The 22,095-nt window shown below is 38.3% G+C and overlaps 1 protein-coding gene across 15 annotated transcripts in view; it reads left to right on the top strand.

Moving 5' to 3' along the window:
* Positions 1–22,095, top strand: part of LOC117963517 (ERC protein 2-like) — a 262,184-nt gene that overhangs the window by 224,135 nt on the left and 15,954 nt on the right. For 11 of the 15 annotated variants that reach the window (XM_058988385.1, XM_058988384.1, XM_058988392.1 and 8 more), the window contains one exon: positions 8,067–8,255. In XM_058988385.1, the coding sequence (XP_058844368.1) occupies positions 8,067–8,255 (189 nt within the window). Of the gene's footprint in view, positions 1–8,066; positions 8,256–22,095 lie in introns of those variants that run through there. The other 4 variants (XM_058988394.1, XM_058988397.1, XM_058988398.1 and 1 more) reach the window with 2 other exon arrangements.

Here is a 22,095-nt window from a genome sequence, read left to right on the forward strand (position 1 = left end):
GGTCATGTGGTCCCCTACCTGTTAATCATGGTTGACCTGTACCAAGGTGGAATGAAGAGGGAGTGCTTTGGCTTTCATTCCTTTAGTGATGTCAACCTTACATTGAACCTGCTTGGAGCACGATATTAATGAAACGTACATGTGGACCCTTGTTTTTCCAAGTTATTGGACACTAGCCAAAAATATGAACGTTCTATTCTTAAGCATATCCATAAAAACACATTATATTTGGAGCTAGTTTTCAGATCCACATGTTGGCAGAAAGCTTAACCCCTACGCAAAAAGACTATACAATCTATGCTATGGCCAAAAGTTTTGCATCACCTAGAATTTTAGGATTGAGACATACGAAAAAAAAAAAAAAAAAAAAAGTTAAACACGATATGAACCATCATGTAATCAAAGATCAAAGAAACTACAAAATGTTATCGCAGAGGTCTGCCGGAAACCATAATAGTAGGTAGTACAGTATTTCTTGTTAGATTTCGAAATGTCGCATTTTTTTATTTTGTCTTTCGTTAAGTATATGGAAAACTACAAAGCTGTGTGTAATTTCAATATGTTAACGTAACATTATTTAGCAGGTTTCATTCGACTTAATGAAGCAAAGTTAGTTCATTCTATAGGGTAATGCAAAACTTTGGCCATAGGTGTAGTCTCTCAGTTGCCAATAGCAATGGAAATAAATAACTCATTTTAAAAAGAAAAAGAACAGGTCTTTTATTTAGGGCATATCAGCTCTCTGGTGATTATTAAAAAGTTGTAATTATGTTAACTTTGTGGTATGAGATGGACAGGTCCCTTAGATCAATTAGACTAATAACCACTTGTTTCCTTGTGAAAAAAAAAAAAATTAGAATTCTGCCATAGGGAACAATAGTATGATTTCACAGATCCATCACGCGTTGACAAAACAGGATATAAACAGTAGATGTTTTCATATAAAAATTGTATTGAGAGAGAATTTTTCTAAGAGCCACAGAACCACTACTGTATTTGGTTAATAATGGTTCAATGGAAATCAGTGGGCAGGCTGACAAAGGGCATTGGTTCAGTCCTCATCTGAAACCCTTCACTTGTAAAGAACGACCTAGAGATATGGAGCTTGCGTTGGGTTGAATGGCCTTTGTGCAAGATGGCCAAAAATAATCTAATAACTCAATGACACAACTTCAAAGTACAGTTGCCATTTTTACTGGCACCGAAGAACTCGTATTATCAGCTCGATCCTGAAACCTGTTCCAAGTCAGAGAAATATGTTTGATGAACCTGAGGGCTTGGCTTCAAAGGAGCCTGCAATTGAACTTGTGTAAGGCCAATGTCTTTGAACTGTGGAGAAGAAGTTTATCCTAGGTTAGCTTGATCTTTCAGTTTACCCTGCCTTGTAATCTAGCAACAAGGAGTAGCAAAGTGTACCCCCATGCGAAAGTGACAGGCTGGCTGAGAGTGATATATGGATACAAACAGCCGTTTCCTTAAGCTATGTTTAAATGAAGTTTGCTAACCTTTCCAAGAGTTGAATTGCCTCTCATAACAGCGAACATTGTAGCTTATTTTCATCATACGATACCTTGATTCTGTTTCAGTGTTTTGTATCACCATGTTTATTCCACACAGTTGCATTTCACAATGCACAGATCAAAATGTATGATGGAACCAGGATATTGAACTACTATTTCTTGTCCTAGCAAGCTCATCGTTAATTAAAAATTTGATCTGTCAGAGATTTCTTTTTTATCCTCTAATTGCAGTTTTCTTGAGGCCTAACAATATTCATCACCCTGAATATATATATATCTATATATATCTATATCTATGTGTCTTTTATAGCTTTTAGCAGGTACCATGCTAAAGGCAGTATCTGTCAAAGACCTTTGGGGTCAGTAGCATCGTGTCTGATGCTGTTCCTGAGTATTCGTGCCAGTACAAGAGTAGAGTCGGGTAGAGTGGCTAGTTGGCTGGTACTCAGTTGAACTCACGCCTGCCTCCATTCCCTTTCCCATCACTCTACTGTCACGCAACAGACTGTGAGCCAACCTGAAGAGATAGCTGTCAAAATAAAGGTAGTATAAAATTACAGAGAAGCCTGCAGTGCTGATTTTAGTTTGTAATGCTTGGTTTTTTGTGTTTTTTTGTTTAGCTCACATATCTTACCATGTGTGACATAGCACCTGTATGTTGTAGCTTTTACTTCTGGAATATATTGTAAAAACAAAGTGTCAGATGAATGCTTTCATCTGCAAGAGGTTACTAAAACACAGTTAGTTAAAAACATATCTGTTGCCTTCAGGGGCCCCCGCATAGTATACCATAGTCTTTTTTCTTGGCTGAAGAGGTTGGGATTTGTAATATGGATTGTTATTAGTCATCTAGTTCAAATCCTGTGACATTTTTTTTATTTTGATTAAAGTGGACACAGGTTTCCTTGCATATATGTTCCTTACGAACAAGCGTGCCCTCTGTATGCATAAAAGGAAAACAAAAGAGACCAAGTTTGCAGGGACAGTCCATTCAGAACCTATTAACATGGCAGCCGTATTGAAAAAAATGGAATGTGTAATATGTAAAATAATATATAATGTGTAATTTCATTTTAAACATCAAAAAAATATGAAATACATTTTTCTCTACTCCACCTCTTTGAAATCCACACAGCCCAGTTCAGGGTCACCATGCAGCGTCACGTGTGGGTCAGGTTGTGTTTAGCAGCTTACGAGTGTGCTTTTCATTGGGAAAGCTTTCCTTTTCATTTACAAAACTAGGAGTTTAACTGTGACCTGCGACCTGTAACCTATAGCCTCAGGGAAAAACCCCAAATAGTCCTCATCCCCAAACTTGAGGTGACCCCCTGCAATTGATGAACATTTCTGGCAACATCTGTCCTTTTTGAATAGAGGGTGTGCAGCTTTAACCTTTTACCTCCCACCCTTTCTTACACATCTGTTTTGACCCCTAATTCTCAGGCAACCCTTTGACTATTGAATATTGAACGTTTGACGAACATATAATGACTTTCACTTGAACTGGGAGGGAAGAGGTTAATCTTTGGCCCTGGTTAGGGAAAGCCTTGTTTAGCGTGTGCTGGGCACCTTCTCCTTGCAGCCCTGTCTATCTGTTGAGAGTATGTTTCGCACTTAGAAACTCAGGGACAAGGAGGGAGTTTTCCTATCCACAGCCAGCTCCAGCATAATGAATAAGGATCATGGGAAAACCTGTAAACGAATATATGAGAAGACATCAACAGTGCGGAATGAAATGGGGACTGTTAAAGTAACACAGACACAAATACCGCACAATAGCCTCCTCCCATGAACAATTAAAAAAATAAAGTCAATATTTGAATTTCCACCCAAGCCAGTCTCTGGGCTATAATCTTTATAGTAAATTTCCACCTGGGGAAAGCTAAATTCAGTAATTAAAATACCTGTGCCCCTCTGGTTGCTGGAAAATGCTTGTATGTACATTGCTTGCTGAATTACATTTCCAGGGAAATTTTTGTGTAATGAATGCTTAATGAAAATGATTTATTCCTCCAATAAAAACCGGCTGCCTGCTGTGCTACTTGCAGCTGGGAGCTGGTGGGCAGGGCGACTGGCTTGTGCCAGGGTAAGGTCTGTTTGTTTTTTTCACCCTTACAAGACTAAAATAATGGCTAAGAACTTCGACCCGATAAGAACTTTTCAGACCAGCATTCTGTTTTATATTTATAATGCATGTCGTTTTGCAATAACATCTCCTTTTTAAGTTGTCGGCTGATCCTAAGCTCAAACCAGCGTTTGTGTCAGACTATACAAATATTAATTTATTTTAATTTTATATATGAAACAAAACCAGGAAACGTCTCCTTGACATTAATCAGCTTGTTTCCAAGACTGTCCTAGTTTGGTTTTCAATGCTTTGGTCTTCCTCTAATGTATGCCACTGAGCAGATTATGCATCGTCCAATGCAGTCTTCAAAAAAATTGTTCAACCCATTTCTGTCTTACTGTTGCTGAGACACTTCCTAAGCGCAGCCTCATTCTCCAGCAAACATTCTCACCAGTGTGAAACCCAAACTCTGCACTTAAACTTTCGCTCACTCACCCATCATGCAAACCTTCTTGTTTCTTGTCAGCCCCGGCATCTTTGTACACCAGTGTTGCCAACTTGTGCCTCATAGAAGCTGGGATGTGTTTCCTCAGATTCGTAACATTAAGAGACGCCAGCAGTACTTGTCATAGCTACAATTCATGTTTACATTATGTTTAATTAATTTATCCATTGTAGTCTTTGAGCATGACAGTTGGTTATTAAACAGTCCCTCATATTAATTTGGCAGTGGCAGTAGATCATAGCAAATTCTTCAACACTAATACATATGCAAAATGTGCCATGGTGTTTTTGTGTGTGTTACTTTTTGCATTAAAATAACACCATCTCTCATAGCACAAAGGGCATTAGCACATTTTTGTCTGAAATAAAAAAAAAACAACAATTACAAATCCAAATCAAATGATACATCCTTTAAGATGACTTACATACCTCCAAATAAATATATGAGTTGTTTATTTCTGGTTTAGTAATTTTCTGGTTTGAATTTTTGCTTTCTAAAAAACAAAATGGGCTAACGACGAGTGCCGGTGAACTGCTTTGAGAATCTGCCCCAAAGCTTTCAAATTGCCAGAAGCATGCACAACTATACATGCTTTGTATGTGTTAAACCTGAAGACCCATTTATTACATTAACCAAACCACATACTTTGCCTTTTGTGGTTGCAAAAGCAACAACAAAAAAAAAGAAAAGTTCCAAGGCATTTGATGTACCCTGCGGTTAACTGGAAATGTATATGCGCTGTTGAAGTGTTTAGAAGTAAACACACCAATTAAATTTCCTTAAAATGGTTGTTCATTTCAACTGGGTAATTGGAATTAAAACATTTTAACAAAGAATGCAGATCACATTGATTGTGTCTTTCGACAGTTGTTTACGAACTGCGTCTATAAAACGTCTGCAGTGAGTTAAAATGTCGTTTGCTTACATTTGTAGCAGATTCTGTCATGGATTCATATGGTTTCCAGGTCACTCGGGGTAGGGCGGATTAATACCTAGCCGTATCTGGGATTTTATTGCAACAGGATTCATGCTTCTGGTCAGTGTTGGATGCAATTAACTGTTTGAACTATTAATGCAATTTGAAAGCATAAATGATTTTATATCTTGCACATTTTACATTTCCGTCACTTTCTTTTTATTATTCGGGGAAACCTTCAACAAATTGAAAGTGAGCTTTGTTGAGTTGGAGGCTTAACTGAGCTGGATGTGAAGTCGTTCACGGTATAAAGCTGAACCATACCTCCTTTCAAAATATTATTCGTAGCTTTAATAAATGCCCAATTGCATTGTCTAAACATGTTATCCTTCTGAAATGAACTACCCCACTGTCCTCCCAGTATGGGGACTGTGTTTTGACAGACATCCCAGGATTGTTTGATGTTGGTCAATATAAATACCGGTAAATATGATTTTATTAATTTTGATAAGAGTGCCTTATTTTTAACACTTGTTTGTGCAAAACTAGTCCCTCCTATCGTATGTATTCATGTGGTATTTCATTTCTGGGACATGCCTGTAAGCATTTATGATTTCTCACAGCAATAAAGTTCAGATTCAGACACTCAACAAATATTATTTGCAGCCTTGGTTCTAATTTTGGAAATGATTTAATAGAAGGAGAAAAATGGATCATTTGAAACAGGTTCAGAGATATATATAAAAAGAAAACCTTGACCACCTCCCCAACAATTTAAAACTGCTTACAAATTACTAAGTTAAAAGTCTTGTTTGTTTTATAACTTGTTTGATAGACAAAGAGAAGGAGCTGTGATACTTTTTAATGGACTAACTAAACAATAATTAATCACAATCTTGCAAGACCTCAAAGGTCTCTTTTTCAAGTGACGATATCACAAAAGGTATCACTATCATTTCTGGACTGGTACAACTACCATTTCATATATCAATATCTTGTTTGCTAACTTTATTGGGTGTGTTTCACCTTTCTGAAAATTTTGAGAATTTAACCCAATATGTGTGTGTGTCACAATTTGAATTAAACCCAAGTATTTCTTCATTGCAATAATAACCACTTAGAATGAATTGGAAACAGCAGAAAAAGGTGAAAGGACAGTAAAATGCAATTAAAAGCTACTTAACCTCGTGATATGGAGCGCCACTAATCACAGGAGAACGGATGATTTTAACTCTCCCATGCTTTCCTTTACCTTGCCTGACTTAACCCTTGAATGTTAAAAGTAAGTGAAGCTGTTTTTCAACGCGTTCGGAAGCCCGTCCTTCACAGGCTACTTTAAAATGGGAAATAGCAGGTCAATGGGGTCCCCCTGAGCCCCATACTCAGTCTCAACATGTGAAAGTGATGACCATCACCTGACCAGGTCACTCCCCATCTTCAGCGCTTTCTCCAGTGTGCACGCTCTGTACCTTTTTATCACCTTTAGTCTCGAAATTGCAGTGGTTTTTTTGTGTGTCTTTTCATTCGTCCGTTTTTTTTTTAAGCGCACTTAGGTCTGTACCCCTTTTCCTTTCATTTCATTTCACGTAAATACTGAAAATTAGGAGTGACCTTTTTTTTGTGCTTTAAGAAATCAATTTAAAGGCTGATTGTTGCATTTTAACTGCTGCCGTAGTCAAGGGTCGCCTATTGATGTAATTGACGTGCCTCCCCTTAGCACTGACATTCTCACAACCAAAATGACTTAATTGGAGTTAATTACATAATGACAGTGTTGAAATGTGAAGGGGGTAAAGGTTGCAGTTACATTTAGAAGTCACGGCTGGGTACTCAAATTGAGCTGGAGAATTCTCTCCAATGTTTCTTTAAGTTGCTGTAATAAGCCCTCAATGCATTCCTTTACTGATCCATCCTTGACCTTGGCTGTCCAATGATTATGGGGACTAATGCACTGCAGTTCTGGAGTTAGGAGCCATAGGGAGGGTATTGTGATGGGAGCAACTGCACTTGTACAGAAGGATCCAATTTTATTGAGCGTTTACTTGTGTTTATCATAACTGTAATTTTCACAGAAATTGGACAGATTGGGGAAGACAGTTCACATAATTATCATTAGTGTTTATTAACGCAAGGATATTTTTATTGGGAGAACTAATTGGTTTATTATCAGGGTTAATAACCTATATACAATGGTGTGCGCCCTGGTTATCACCTTGGTCAGTAGCATGCCACTTAAGTGTGCTAAATATCTTGTTTTGTTCTGTGTAGCATGCTATTGTATGTTGTTTATTGACATTCAAATCAATCAAATTTAGTTATTGTAGTATAGTAATAAACCTTTGAATTCTTTAAAACCTAAAAAATGTGGGTAAAAATGAAGAGCCTCAGGAATTAAATGTTCACATTTTAATTTGAAAGTAATTATTAAACATTTTTGCAGCAGAAATGTAGTGCTGTGCACACAGAATTCCTCGGACAAGCAAACATCCGTTGTAATAAAAGTTATGTGTCTGTTGTCTGTTCATAAATATCCATTTCACAGGTTATATTCTCATAGGTTCTATTTAGCTCATGGTTTTGGCTTAGAAGCTTTAACTGTTTTTACATCCCTTTAAATCTTGTTTCCTTGGAAGCTGAATTGCATGGCAGTTATGTGAGGTGGTGGGATTGGCCCTGAATAACATGTGGTTAAGTCAGTGATACATATTGAGGAAACAAATGTGAACTTTTCGTTCCTAACCACTCTTCTCCCAGAAGTATCCTGTATGAACCGGAGTTCCATTAACTTTCGGCCTCTTTTGATGAAAATGCTGCCACTTTTCAATTGCTACATTTGCAAATGCATTTCACAGCTGCTTTTGATTACATATCATCATCGGCCACGACCATGGAATGTCATCTTGGTAAAGAGCAGACCTGAAACTCCCACAAAGCATGCTGCCAGTAGTATTTTCACTTGCCATTTTAAATCCACATGTCCAAAGCCTCATCGTATTCAGTTTTGCTCTTTCCAATGTTTTTTTTTTTGTTGTTGTTGTTGTTTTTTTGATGATCCAGATGATCCAGTCACTGTTGGAAAAACACAGCCATGGCATGAAGCTGAAACTCTACATTGATCACCTGACCACACTTTGCCTAGAAAGGGACCCCCAGTTCCTGGAAGGGCTTCCACCTTTACCAGCTGCTGAGAAAGAGGATGCTGAGCGTCTGTGGGAGGAGAGGGCAAGGAGTTTGACGACTGAGCAGGTAAAAACAAATCACAAGCTTTTTAGTTTCTACTCTGTTATTATCTTTCCTGGACTCTTGTTTCACATGGAAAACCTTCCCAGGCCCACTTAGAGGACTGCTAAAATCAGTCCCACTGATTTAAATATCTACATATCAATTGTTTAATGTTATCTGAAGCAGCAGTGTCCAGTCACGGTCCTGGAGGGTTTAACAGGTAACAATGAGATGATTAACTAACTCAGGGTCAGGATGGAGGTTTAATTGGTTCAATTAAACAGTTTACAACAGGGTTGGAACAAAGACCAGGAGTGGAAGAGCAAACTTTGGACACCCCTGATCCAAAGCAACATTGCAGCTGGTTTTATGTCTCTCAGAAGCTGGTCAGTACTGGCAGGATGAGTGAACACCTAAGGGAAATGATCCCAATACATTTAAGTTGTGTTTCCATTTTTAGAACTTAGGACTTTACTGTACTGTGTGCTTGAGCCTACCAGACATGCACACTTTAACCCTTTTCATCTTTTCGTACCCTGTTGCTTTAAGGCTCTGATACTTTCACCATTCCATTTAACATATCACAACAGGGTAGGCTAAAGAGACAAAAGAGTTGGATTTTATCCCCCAGAGAAGACAACATCACGGTAATGAATCTGGAATGACAGTCTTGATCCCTTGACAACGTTTTCCAGTCTGACAAACCATTTTCTTATTTTGATTGCTGCATATCTGTTACATCGCTGCCTTGCTACATTTTCGTAGAGTTCTGCATTCCTTCTGTGGGGGTGAAAAAATAGTTTGCTCTATTTAAAATATTTTATCGTGTTTCAAGGGTTTAATGTTACCTACTGTCTGGAGCGTGAGTGACAATATGCATAGCTTATGCCGTGGATCCTGTAGCACTTGGATCCTATTCACTCCTAATGCAGAGCAGAGGGGCTGACCTTCTGCACATAGAGACTAATCACTCCAGGCTATTCACTGCATTGTAATCCTGAACAAAGAACATTTGGGCATTCATTTTTCCTCTTATTAAATTATAATAGGTGCAGATCATGTGGAGCAGGAGGTCAAAACAGGCTGGAGCCCCAGCAAGGTAAACCTTGTTCAGAAAATAAAAACCAACACGTGAACGATGTAGTACGCAGCGGCGAATTGAATGCTGACGTTTCGATTTTTATAAAGAATAATCTCACTGATTAGTTCATTTGTTTATACAGTCATATACGGTACAACTGTTTGGTATTCATACCCACATGCCCATAGACATGTCATAAACCAATCATACCTCCCGAGTTTGAAGTCCAGAAAGCAAGCTGTTAGCTTGGTCTTTCCATACACTGGGCTGTGGATCTGTATGCTTTTATTCCAATAAAGATGACAAGTGTCATATTAGACTGGAAGTAAGTGACTGTCTGTCATTGTCAAATTTCAAGCTCACTTTGAAAACTGTAGTTATTAAAAAAAAAAAAAAAAAAAAAAAACATTTAAAACACCAATTTTGTATTCAAACTGAATACGCACTAAATAAATACAATAATACATTTCAATAGATAATTGTTTAAAACTGGTAAATATAAATTGTGCACTGGCATGTTTGCAAAAGCCGAGGTACATTTTAATTAATTAACCTGTCAGCCTGTCGTTGGCAAAAGTTAAGCGATCAGGAAAAAATGCACCATTGGGTAACAGCATAGAGTTAAACTATCACTCTTCATGCAGTTTCGAATCCTGTCACATGGGAGCTTGCACACTGCAGCTAGAGCTCATGAAACATGAAACTATGGGAACGGCTGAACATATTCAAACCCATTTTTACGCATTATACCCTGTCACAATCCGATAATATAAAAGAATAACCAAGCACCGACATCGTCAAGTAGCTATACAAAACTACACTGTATTTAAATGAAATCATGCGCCACAGCCAATGCATGGAGGGAGATTTAGTCTGAGTGTGTGGTTGACAAAACACAGATGGCACACTGGGCTGGTGTCATAGTTTTAAAGTGAGCCAGTTAGAATGTATTACATGTTGGGTTACATTAGAACACTCTGCTACCAGGGCTCTGTTTTGATACTGCATTAATACAGCTCTACCATGCTGATCCATGACTCAATTCAATCAAACTGCCACACAATGAACCAAAAGCCTTTTCTCTGCATATTGAAACTGACACCAGGTAGCACAATATGATATATGACATACCAGAAGCCTGGGTCAATAATACTGGCATTTAGTGGCAGAGCACAGTACAGTGTGTGTGTCAGGGTTAATATTTAGACCCCCCCTCCTCTTGAAGAAGGTGTTCTCTGCTGCACCTCTCCACACCCTGCTGGCTATGGGGCTGATGCAGTTGTGTGCGCTCAAGTATTTAAAGAACAAAGTAAGAACAGTGAAACCACAGATCCGGCAAGGGGCAGGCAGAATCAGAGCTGATCAAAAACACTTGATCCTGCATTCTAATAAAAGTCTTTGCAGAAAAGCAGTTGTTTATATAGAGACTTCCCACCAGGCACAGAGAACCCTGGGGGCAAATCAAGAGTTCTTCTGTATAATAGATGTATATACGCACATGGCTAAATGAATGTAGCAATCATAAAAAAAAAAAAAAAACAGAAAGGGGAGAAGTAAAAACATTTCTGGTTTGCTGGTCATGAGGGATCCATTGTTTTTTTTTTTTTTTTTACAGGAAAAGTATTTTTATTTTGTTTTTGTGTTGATGTTTCTGAAGAGCTGACCTCATAGCATAGGAATACTGTAACATTTTCTGACCCTTGCTCCGGTAAATGAAATAAGATGTTTTATCACTCTCCAAATATACAGTGCAAGGAGATAAATGTACAGAAATGTCTTTATCCGATAGTCTGCTGCAGTTCAAGCATTAGCCAAAAAGTTTGTCTGCTTGATTTCTTCTCATATAAGTTTTAACTCGTGAGTTTTCATATTTATTTTGTAAATGTCTGATATTTTTGTATATATTTTTACGTACAGTATGTGTGTTTATAGTTACATTTGCGTGTACTACGTATGATACATGATGTAAAAAATAAAGTTACAATTAGCTTTTCTACTGTAAACTGTGGAAATATGGCCTCTCTCAATTGGTCTTCTGAAATTGCTCTGGTAGAGTTGTTAGATTTTCTGTTTCTAAACAAGTTCAAATGTTGACATTTTCATTAGGCAGGAGCGCTTGAGAATGTCAGGCTGTCATCATAACAGTTGCTCAGCTCGCTCCCAGTCTGAACACCCTTTCCCAGGGGTACGCCGCGCTGTCACCTGCTCCTGAACTGGGGAATATTACTGCACCAGTGTTTCCAGCATTTTTTTTTTTCATGATTGCTCCCTTTGATGTCTCAAGATTATTTTATTGTGATGTAATTCAAGAACTTGAGTCAATTAATGAGCCAAGGTTGAGAGAGCTGTTTTTTCACCTTATACATGAAGATCCCACTGTCCCTCCCTCCCTCTCTCTCTGTCTCTCCCCCTCTCTCTCCTTTTCACTCTCACTATGTTAGAAAGTCTGCCTAATTAAATGGTTCTCATGCCTGCGTTATCTCAGAGTAAATTGATTTTAACCAGTTGTATACGGCAACATACCAGATTTGGTTTTTTTCCCAACCTAACGAAGAAATGTATGATAAAAAGATTCTACCATCATATTTACAGTTGATACATTACTGCATAGTAGCCTGTAGTGCCACTTTGCAATGCTGAACAGTTTTCTAGGAAATCGTTTTTGGTTTTTACTCCTAATTTTACTCCCTGGGATTGCTGGTTTGTAACCTGTTGCTTAACACGTTGTTTATTCTTTTTCTGACAATTATTGACGTTCTTAATCCGTAGCAGATGGCACCTGGTGTTGAGAGTCGGAGGACTCACAGCACTGCCCAGCGATAGGTCCACTTTTATCTTTGCATACACACACAGCACTTCAAGAGGGGCTTGGGAATAGGCATCCCAAAGCAGATTGAACATGTTATTCTTGAGACTGAGACAAATGGAGGAGGATTTAGGTGGCTTAGGGACTGGCAAGGCTTCAGAGCCTGGGCGATTCAGTGCTTGTTTAGTGTAGAATTCAAGCAGCCCCAAGACCCTTCATGTTTTCCTTACTGCCTGATTCACAGGGATACACTGGATATTATGTTAACAAACATGTTTTTGAGCCTTGATGGGAATAGAGTTTTTAATTAGCTATGTGTAACTTTATCCTATTTTAACAGACCTGGTGAAGATTGAGTTTAATTTACTGTGGTCAACCAAACTTTGATTAGCATCTCCTTTATTTAAAGTAAAAACTAGAGGGAATGAGAGGAGGAAAGTATTAATTTACAAATGGAGTATATTCCTCTCTGTTTCTAAAGTAACTTCAGCAGGGATGAGCATGATTTTTATTTAATTATTTTTTTATTTATTTTTTTATCATAGTGATGCCTAGTGTTGTGGTTCATCCTGTCACGTAATGTTTCCTAGTTGCACGTATCCAGTTTCTGCGGTAGGCAAGGCAAGGAGAATGATGGGCTTAAGTATTTGTTTCCTTTGGGAGAAAATTATATTTCATGAGCTGTTAATTGCAGTGACTAAATGGGCCCTTGAGATTTTTTTGGAAGATTTTTTTCTTCATATATTTTTTTTATAATGTTACATAAAATATGTTTTGTTTATATAAGTGAACCAGTGGCGAATGCTTTACATCTTACAATCAATGCCTCTGCTTCTGCTCATAGGCATACCATTAGGATATTAATAACTATAATGGCAAAGCCATAATTGGCCTATATGCATGATAGTCAAACTGTAACCCAAAAAATCTTTAACCGAGCATTTTCACATGTCCAGGCAAAATGTATCCGTCATGAGATTGGCTTATGCTCAATCTCATTCGATTTTGTTTTAATTATTGTTTTATGAAGACATTATCCTATTTAACTCGGCTGTGCTGAATTTAGAAATACTGAAATAAACAATGACAAAGGTTTTGACTAGAAGTATTTTTCAGTGTCTTCAACATTCCAGTGAAATGTTTGCCATTGAATTGAACATTTCTTCTAGCATTTCTTTATGCTGACATTACATATACATATCTGGAGGTATTGAGTTCAGCACAACAATTTTCAAATTCAAAAAATATTCCAGTCATGTCTTTAGTAATTTCATTGAGCAGTCCAGAGCCTTGTTCCAACTAGGTCTTTCATTGTTTCATTGAACCTTATTGAGCAATTAAGTCATTGCAATGAAGGTCCTAGATTGCAATGGATGGAAAGAGCCACAAGTGAGTACCACTGTTCTAGGTTCAGCATCAACAAACATCAACAAAAGTAATTTAATTTGAAAGAATATATATATATATATATATATATATATATATATATATATATATATATATATATGATTTACATGTACCATCAGGGTGACTGTGTTTTACATTTTTCAGAAATTGTAGCACAATCATTTTAATAGTGAAGAAATTAAATGTGGCCGGTTAAAAAATAAACAAAAAAAAGATCATTAATCACCCTGGAAGGCCAGTTGGCACTCCTCTTCCTCTGTTTGTTGTTTTGGTCGTCATCCATGTGGATCCTGAGCTGTAAGATGTTTTCCAACTGATTCTAAGGGATGTCTTGGGAACTGGTCGGCTGTAAAGGGTGTCAGAGTAAAATTCTTACACTATGCTCCAAAAGCACTTTACGCCTTGCGTTTTGACAGATAATAAAAAATAAAATAATAATAATCTACCGATTCTCTTGAGCCCTGGAATGCAATGTCACAGTAAAGATAAGTAAGTGTTACAAACTGCCGGACACTGATGTCTCAATTTATGGTAATTTATTATGTATTTTAATACTTGCCAATGAATGATTGTGCAGGAGGTTCAGTATGTGGTTATATGCTGGAGTTCAGATTCAGCAGCTGGACAGAAGAAACCTGAAAACAAATGTATGGAGTGTTTTATGTCTAATGAATATTGTGGCATCAATTTTCATGCTCATAAAAAAGTCAAAGCAGGCATATGAAAGTGGAAATGAAGTTCGGTTCTCGTTCTGTGTGGTACACAAGCTGTATGGAAAACATTAGGAGGCAGTCCACCTAAGAAAACAATAAGCATGAGAAAAGAAGTTGCATTTAAAGGCATATGGAAAAGCATTTTATGGATAATTTAGATTTGTAGCCCTGATGCTGAAAGTAATGAGAATTAAATGGTTCGGCTTTTTCCCCTTCCCCTCCATTTGCCTGTCTTATTGAATATCTATTCTCCACAGTGTCATTACTTCAATACCCCACCATCCCACTAGACTTTCAATGAAGCAGGACTGCTGACCCCCTGGGTCAGAGAGACTGGGCTTGTTTAACTGTGCTGGGAGAATGGGCTGCCCATGGACCATGGCAATACAGCAGGCTCTGCTCTTCCACTCCCACTGCTTATGCCTCAGGGTGCTCTCACACAGAGCTCGCACTATTTTCTGCCAATTATGGTAAAATATTTTTCCCCCTTGGCTTTACTGCCTCACCTCAAGTGTACAGTAATCCCTGAAACCTGTTATATCACCCCCTGAACTCCATTATCCGATCCCTCGGGCTGCACACTGCATTGTCTGTAGCACTTTCTGCTTCCGTACAGATATTAAATTAAGCATTGTGGCTTAGCTAGGAATGTGCGGACACTTGAAACTGGATTTGAGAGTCAATTCACTTTTCATTGAATTGTAACAGTATATGGCATAAGTATGTGGACGTTTGCAAATCCTAACCCTTGAGGGGGGGGCTACAACATCAAATTGAATGGCAATTTATTAAGCTTCAGTATGGGTCATTCTGGAACCAATGAAAAAGAAAAGCTGGATTGGCAGATGGAAAATAGCAATGGCTTGGGTTTTGACGTTCAGCTCTAGCTCCTTCAATATTGCCAGTGGTAAAGCGGGTCTCCATTGTGTTTCCTAATAGACTTCATATTACTTAAGTATCTGGCTATCAGGGACAGCGCCAACGTCTATTTCAGTTTAAACCAATTTTATTTAAGCCAAACTGACACAGAGGTCTGTTCTTCTGTGTAATTCAAATTAAGTCTTCCTTTACAGTTCCTTGGCTTTCCCTTTGTGGAATATGAATTTCTTGAGTCTGTATATCCAGCCTGTTTTTACGTAACCACAGATGGTAACCAAATTGTAATAATAAGAGCAGTTTAACCTGAATACTACGGGACCACTGTTTTGTCTGTAAGTTGTGTGTAATAAATGAACAGATAGATGCTTCATTAACAGGAGAAGGAATGTGACAGGTTTTCATGCAAAGCTGGTACCAGCAGAAAATGTGTTTCACATCACGTTGCTGATGCCGTACTAAAGCATTGGGGATTTACTTAATGGTCAATTTCCACTGTATCAATCAATGTCATAACTGGATAAAAAAAAAAAAAATCCTTTACTCTTTCCATTTTCCTGCAAAACCATTTTTTTAAAGTATATATATATATATATATATATATATATATAGATATATATATATATATATATATATATATATATATATATACATGTCCTAGAGGAAAAAAATAAATCATGGGTTTGGTCAAGTTATTCCATATGAGTTAAATTAGTTTGACTGCTGTGCGAAATTCTTCCAGTGCTTTCACGTGAATCTCCTCAGCAGTGTTGGATAGGTTCACTGTCTATATAATCTTTATCTCATGAATATCCAGAGGAGAATACAAACACATCTTTATACTGTAGTTTGCATAAGGCTTTGGTTGAACTTCAGTCTTTTTAATATGTTCTTGAGACATACCGTACGTTAGGTTTTCATTCAAGCAAGTTAGTGCTACGTGATACTTTCCATTGCCTTGTTACTTTGTCACTTTCAGGTCTGCTGTAAGAACGTATCCCCCCAGGACTGCACTAATCTACTCGGGAGGTTCAGTCCTTCACTCCAAACTGCAGTATTAACACATGTTTTTCCTAAACAAGTTACTGTTGTTCAGAAGAAAGCATTTCCTGTCACTGGAGCTGGTGAATATGATCCCGAGTTTCTGGGAGGTTTAAGGTGATTTTACGGGTCATCTTTGATTTTCAGACTTTTACACATATTATTGCATATTATTGAGAGGCGGTTTCAGCATTAGCAGGGCTCTTTTCTATCCAAGCCTTCAGCTGATGGAACAGGAGTACAGCTAGAATTTAGTGTTTAGCTCCAAAGTCAAACAGTAAATGAGTAAATGATTCAAAAAAAGGTCAAACCGGTTTCTCATGGACTCCCTGATTCCTGTATACTGAATATATATATATATTCCTTCGAACAACTTAAATATGAATTAATTTAAATGTTTTCAGGCCGTAAAAAAAGTACGTTTTTGGTCTACAGGCTACCCAGCATTGCCGTGAAGCAGCTAGAACTCAATGGTTGGTATTACTCTTTGAAGTAGGCCAAAAAAATGAACGTAGGCAACTTTTGTTCTAGTTCAAAAGCTTTGCGGGCTGTTGGTGTTAAATGTTTTGGATACCCCCATACTGGATGATAAGGAGGAGTGACTGAAGCAGCTTTCACAGATGGCTAATGCTTCAGGGTTGATGTACAAGCATGCCATATTATACAAATTATTGGCCTTCCTGAAGTCAGCGTTTAAAAATAATGACCTGGCCATTGAAGAGCCCAAGGCCATGGGCCAGTGGTATTATTCTGCGTCTGAGGTCACAGTTTGCCCCTGTGGGGTATCGAGTCCCGGAGAGAAATGGGGGCTTTGGAGAGCAGCCTTTTCCTGTTGCACTAATGTTTTCAGAATGTTGGCGTGTGCTTATGCCAACCACCGCCTGCAGCCGGGTGCCAAAGACTTTACTTTATTTTTGTGACTTTTATCGAGTTGTAACAAGGATTCCATAACATCATCTTTCCCTGCTGTCAGGCCGGTGTCTCTCTCTAGAAATGATGTGGTGCTGAGTGCTTTCTTGCACAGTCCAACTGGAATGCTCCTTAATTAGAGTCCTTCAGCTTTAAACGGCGCTCCACACACATACGGCTCTTGCTCAGGTTTCCTCCACCAGCACCTGCATTGTGCGTTCATCCTTTTGGCTGCTTGCAAACAGCAAAGCGAATCATTTCACAGGTAGAACGATGAGCTGTGCCAGTCTGCCAGGTGTGTCTGGAATGGAGAGAGGGCTCTGGTCTATGTCTGACAATATTTCCTTATTAGGTGTTTTGCAAATGAGTAAGCTAACACTTTTGGGGTAGTGACCAAGTTGGGGAATGATAGCAAAAGAAGTCAAGTTTGATTTTCAAAATACCTTTCTAGAATACCACTAATAGAAGAGGCTCTTTTCATGCCCATATGTTGCATGATGAATGTATATTCTGGTTCGAATGATCTGGTTTGAATGTTCCTAAATAGAATGGAGATGAAATGTAAACATTTTTTTTTTTTTTTTTAACATCAGGCAATTCTTCAAAATGAAACTGTTGTGGAACAAAATTGCCAAGAAACAAAATAATCAACATTTTCATTTAACCAAGACATGCTTATAGAAAGATTTATATAAGTTGACATCTATTTTGCCTTGGTCAGCTGCCATTTGTTCATGGCTTATAAAAATTCTTCCTTTATAGACTTTGAAATACTCGGCGGGACATTCCACAACAAGGCTGAGACATGTTTTATACAATATGTTTTTGAAAAGCGATACGTGGATGCAAGTGCCAAGATTGAGTCTTGAAAACACATCAGGGCCATGAAGTCTAGCAGCTTAGAATGCAGATCAACAGAAAGCAGTGGTGACATTGAATTCACATTTTTCCAGAAATCTGTAAAATATAAATCATTGTATGCCTCCCACTGCTACAGCCAGTTTATAGTGGCAACGGCATACTGGAGCTTTACATTTTCCAAGCGAAAGCCCTGAGCACTGCCCCATTATGTACTCTGGGTAAAGTACAGGTTTCAAGGGTTTTCACTGAGCTGTTTCATAGTGCATTCCAGATGCAAAGATAAAGATTGCTGGTTATGTGCAGCCACAAAACCACTTCTATACTTTTTCTTGCATAACCTGCATCTTTCCCCCTTTCTTCTTTAACCATAGAAATGCCAGACAAGATAGCAACCACACCATTACATGTGTTTGCTTTTCAAAGCAAAGGAGGATTGTCTACATAACTGCAAGAGGCAGAAATAAATAAATGAACAGGGAAAAAGAGAAAGGTTTTAAAAGCGCTATTTGAAGCGGTTTAATTGCCCCGCCGAGCCACAAAAGTGAATATGATATCTCTCTGAAGAGGTAAAAGATTGTTCTCAAAGGGAAATATTCCCACACGTCTGGGCTTTATCGGGCCCACATTCTGTCGTTCCAGATGGAAGGTTGACGTACATTACCTCAAACCTCATCACAAGGGCATGCCTTTTGTGTTATGAGTATTTCTCCACCACTTGACTTATCGCATTATCAAAGTGTTTTCAGATTCTCTTTCGAGATGTCGCTGAGATAATTCTGGCGTAGTGCAGGCTTCATTCCCCCCGGTGCTTACAGTTCTCTTTTGCATCACACCAGCTTGTCTGGGAGGCCAGTCACCTTATTTATCTGATACCTGCTTTAATGTTGACTCAGATTTTGCTTCTTATGCACAGGGAGCGTAGGTGTCAGAGGGTCTTTCTTTGCTACCTTTCCTAGGGGAATGAGTCTGTGGGATCAGGTTTTGATTAATGAAAGCAAATCTTACAGCTCAAAAAACCACACACTGTGATCGTCACATTTGATGAATTAAAACCTGTGCAATGTAATTGCTTAAATGATCTGTAGGTGACCTGTTAATTTAGCAATGTAAAGGTCTTAACCAGTTCAGTATTGTGTATCTAAGACCTAAATGTTACATTATTATTTTTTTATTATTATTATTTTTTTTAGTTTTACTATATACCCAAACCGTATTTACACTTCAATATAGTACAGTATTTTTAAATGTACAGATATATACAGTATATACAAAGATGCGCTAAGTACTAAATGTCATATGCGTTTGATTTTTTTTTCATGCTTTTTTTCTTGTCGTATCCCCCTGGAACATTGACAGAACTCAGGAATTAGCAGTATGTGAGAGCAGCTTCAATCTCTCCCTCTCCTTAACATCCTCCTACCTAAATGTCTTATGCCCCTGGCACATAGACAGGACTCGTGGTGGGAGAACTGTCAAGTCTGTAATTTAGAGCCTCTCCATACAGCAGCTTCTTGCATGCATGTCTTACACCTCCTACACGATATGATACTAAACCTGGCTGCAGCCAGGCCCACCCGCCAGTGCCATAATATCATGCTTGATAATTCATCTGTCAGGATTTACTGTAGCCCCAACTCTTCTGTACAATCATAACCAATACAGTTGGTTAAATCCTAGAACGGTGCATGAACTTGAATACAAAAAGCTCTTGTGTAAACATCTTGTTCACCAAATTCGGTTTGTTTTGTGAGATCATTGGGTGCATGTCAAAACAAACTGTGTGCTTTCATGTTTATAAGAATTCAACCCATCAGCTTTAGATTAGCTTGCTTTTATGTGATATCACCCAGCCATTATTGCTCAGAAATGACTTTACAGGGACTTCAGAGGCTTTTAGACGGATGCAGTAAAACTCGCAAAAAATGTGCTGTGAGATGCAAAGTACCAGCATTGATGCCCAGTTTGTACTTGGAATGTTGCTTTTTTATCATTATAATACCTCTCTTCCTACACAGCAGCTAGACCTACACTAAACTACACTATAACCAGGCAAAAAAAACCTGGTGAGTTATGTGTAATGTAAAGTTAGGTTTTTATATTTCAGCTTAAAGCAGTGGGTGTGACACAAAAGTAGCAGTGAATATTTGTTTTCAAACAATGGTATTTACCTGTTGTATTGTGCTCCTCTGTCAGTCCTCAAGACATACATTCAATAAATCCATAGTTAGTTGTTTAAAATAACAGCAGTGATCAGCTTTTTTTAGTGCAGGGTTCGTTTTTTAATGTATTTATTGTCCGTTTGGCAAGTTGTTTTTTGTCCGCTAGGAGTTGGGGTGTTGTGATGTTGTCAGGAAGCCTGTTCAGATGAGTCACCCAAATATAGTGACATATGTTAGAGTGAGTGTGGAATAATATGCCCCTAACCCTCTGAACTTTTCAGTCCAATTCCTTGTTGTTCATTGTTTAACCAGGATGAGATCCCATTGAGATCTATGTCTCATTTCAAGGGGTTCTGAAGCAACAGGCGTTCTCGAACTGCAGGCTGACAGCTTACAGTTATATGGCATTAGGGTGAGGGGTCAGATAGCACAACAACTTGTGATGATTATGTTTTGACTGCTGTACCTTTAGTACATGACAGTGTCTTGTGCGAGTTTCTAATGAGAAGGGAGGGAGAGCGAGAGTCCTGTGTAATGGGGGACGTATGTTTTGTTGCTTCAGTCCCACTTGTATTATGTTATGGATGTAGAGACAACGCCCATATGTGTATAGGATTGATAGTGCTACAGAAGGGAGTTCTGTATAACTCATGAGACATAATCAAAGAATTGAATTCCCTGAAACGCTGCGTGTCTGTGTGTTTTGTGGCCTCCCATCAAACCTGCAGCCGAACCTCCTGCTGATGGACGACCGCCAAGGATCCCTCACAGCGACCCCCAAGCAGCGATTCATCACAAAGGATTTCAGTAGTGGTTTTAGGAACTTTTGGGGGAAAAACAAACTCTGCAGTTTTCTTTATGTATCAGAGGTTCATAATGAATACCAGTAACCAATTCACTGGCACTGCCAGCTGTCTCGGTTGATACCAGGTTTTATACAAATCTCAATAGGTTTTAAACCATGAATTAAGCGGGGGAAAAAGTTGCGTTTGCTTCAAAGACTTTTTAATTTAACCAAAAAAAAAAAAGGTTTGAACTAAACATTTCAGACCATTTTCATCGGCCGACAATATCGCAGTGTTCATGGAGATGATAAATGAGTCTTACCTGCATCATTTATTTAATTAATGAGATACCATTAGCTGGCTGACATTGGGCATGGCTATTTGTTTTTGTTCTCCCGTGCTGTTTGAAGTGTAATATTTATTCTCTTACTTGCATAAGTACACTTTAATAGTAAAATACCTGCTTGCCCACGCTCTGTGATACTTTAAGAGATAACATGACGGCACGGTTCCCCGCTGTCATTCAGTGTGGGTCTGTTTATATTCTCTCAGCTTCTGTTTTTTCAGATGAAGAAAATTATGTAATTAGTTGTGTTTTTCTTTTTTTATATATCATTGCGGAGATGTTTCCAATTTAAATTCAACCTCTGCTTCTTTCACCCAATCAATAATTGTCTAAATCCCTAAAAAAAAATCCTTTTCAGCTTGATTTAATTGTTAAATAGTAGTTTAGTCTAAAGTATAAGCCTTCAAAGGGGAAGGGATGCAGGGGGGGGACATAATATCAATAGGCAGTCCCAGAAAATTCCAGTAGGCCTTAGGCCTATAGTGGAATAGAAACCCTTCACTGTTGCTTTCAGGATTAGGTGGGTATTGCTTACATTAAAACAAGGAAAACAGCTGTAGGGGTAATTACCTTGATTCTCTATTACATACCATGAGGACCAGTAACAAAATTGAGTTTTGTTTGGTTTGGAATAGCAGTTTTAAGCAGGGAGAAAGCGGTAAAACTCAGGGAAATGATTTTGATGGAGGAGAAGCTAGAACAGGCAGAAAATGTACTGAGGCAAATGCTTTTTATAATATGCATTTAAGTTTTGTGTAATTTGTTTTCAATGTTATTTTATTCAAATCGTTTTGAGGCTTAGCAGTGACAGTGAGGGCTTGATATGATCAAGCTGTACCCCGTCGGGATAAACCACAGCTGGATTTGTTTTGGAGCATGT

Source organism: Acipenser ruthenus, chromosome 16 (assembly GCF_902713425.1).
Source record: "Acipenser ruthenus chromosome 16, fAciRut3.2 maternal haplotype, whole genome shotgun sequence".
Lineage (NCBI taxonomy): Eukaryota > Metazoa > Chordata > Actinopteri > Acipenseriformes > Acipenseridae > Acipenser > Acipenser ruthenus.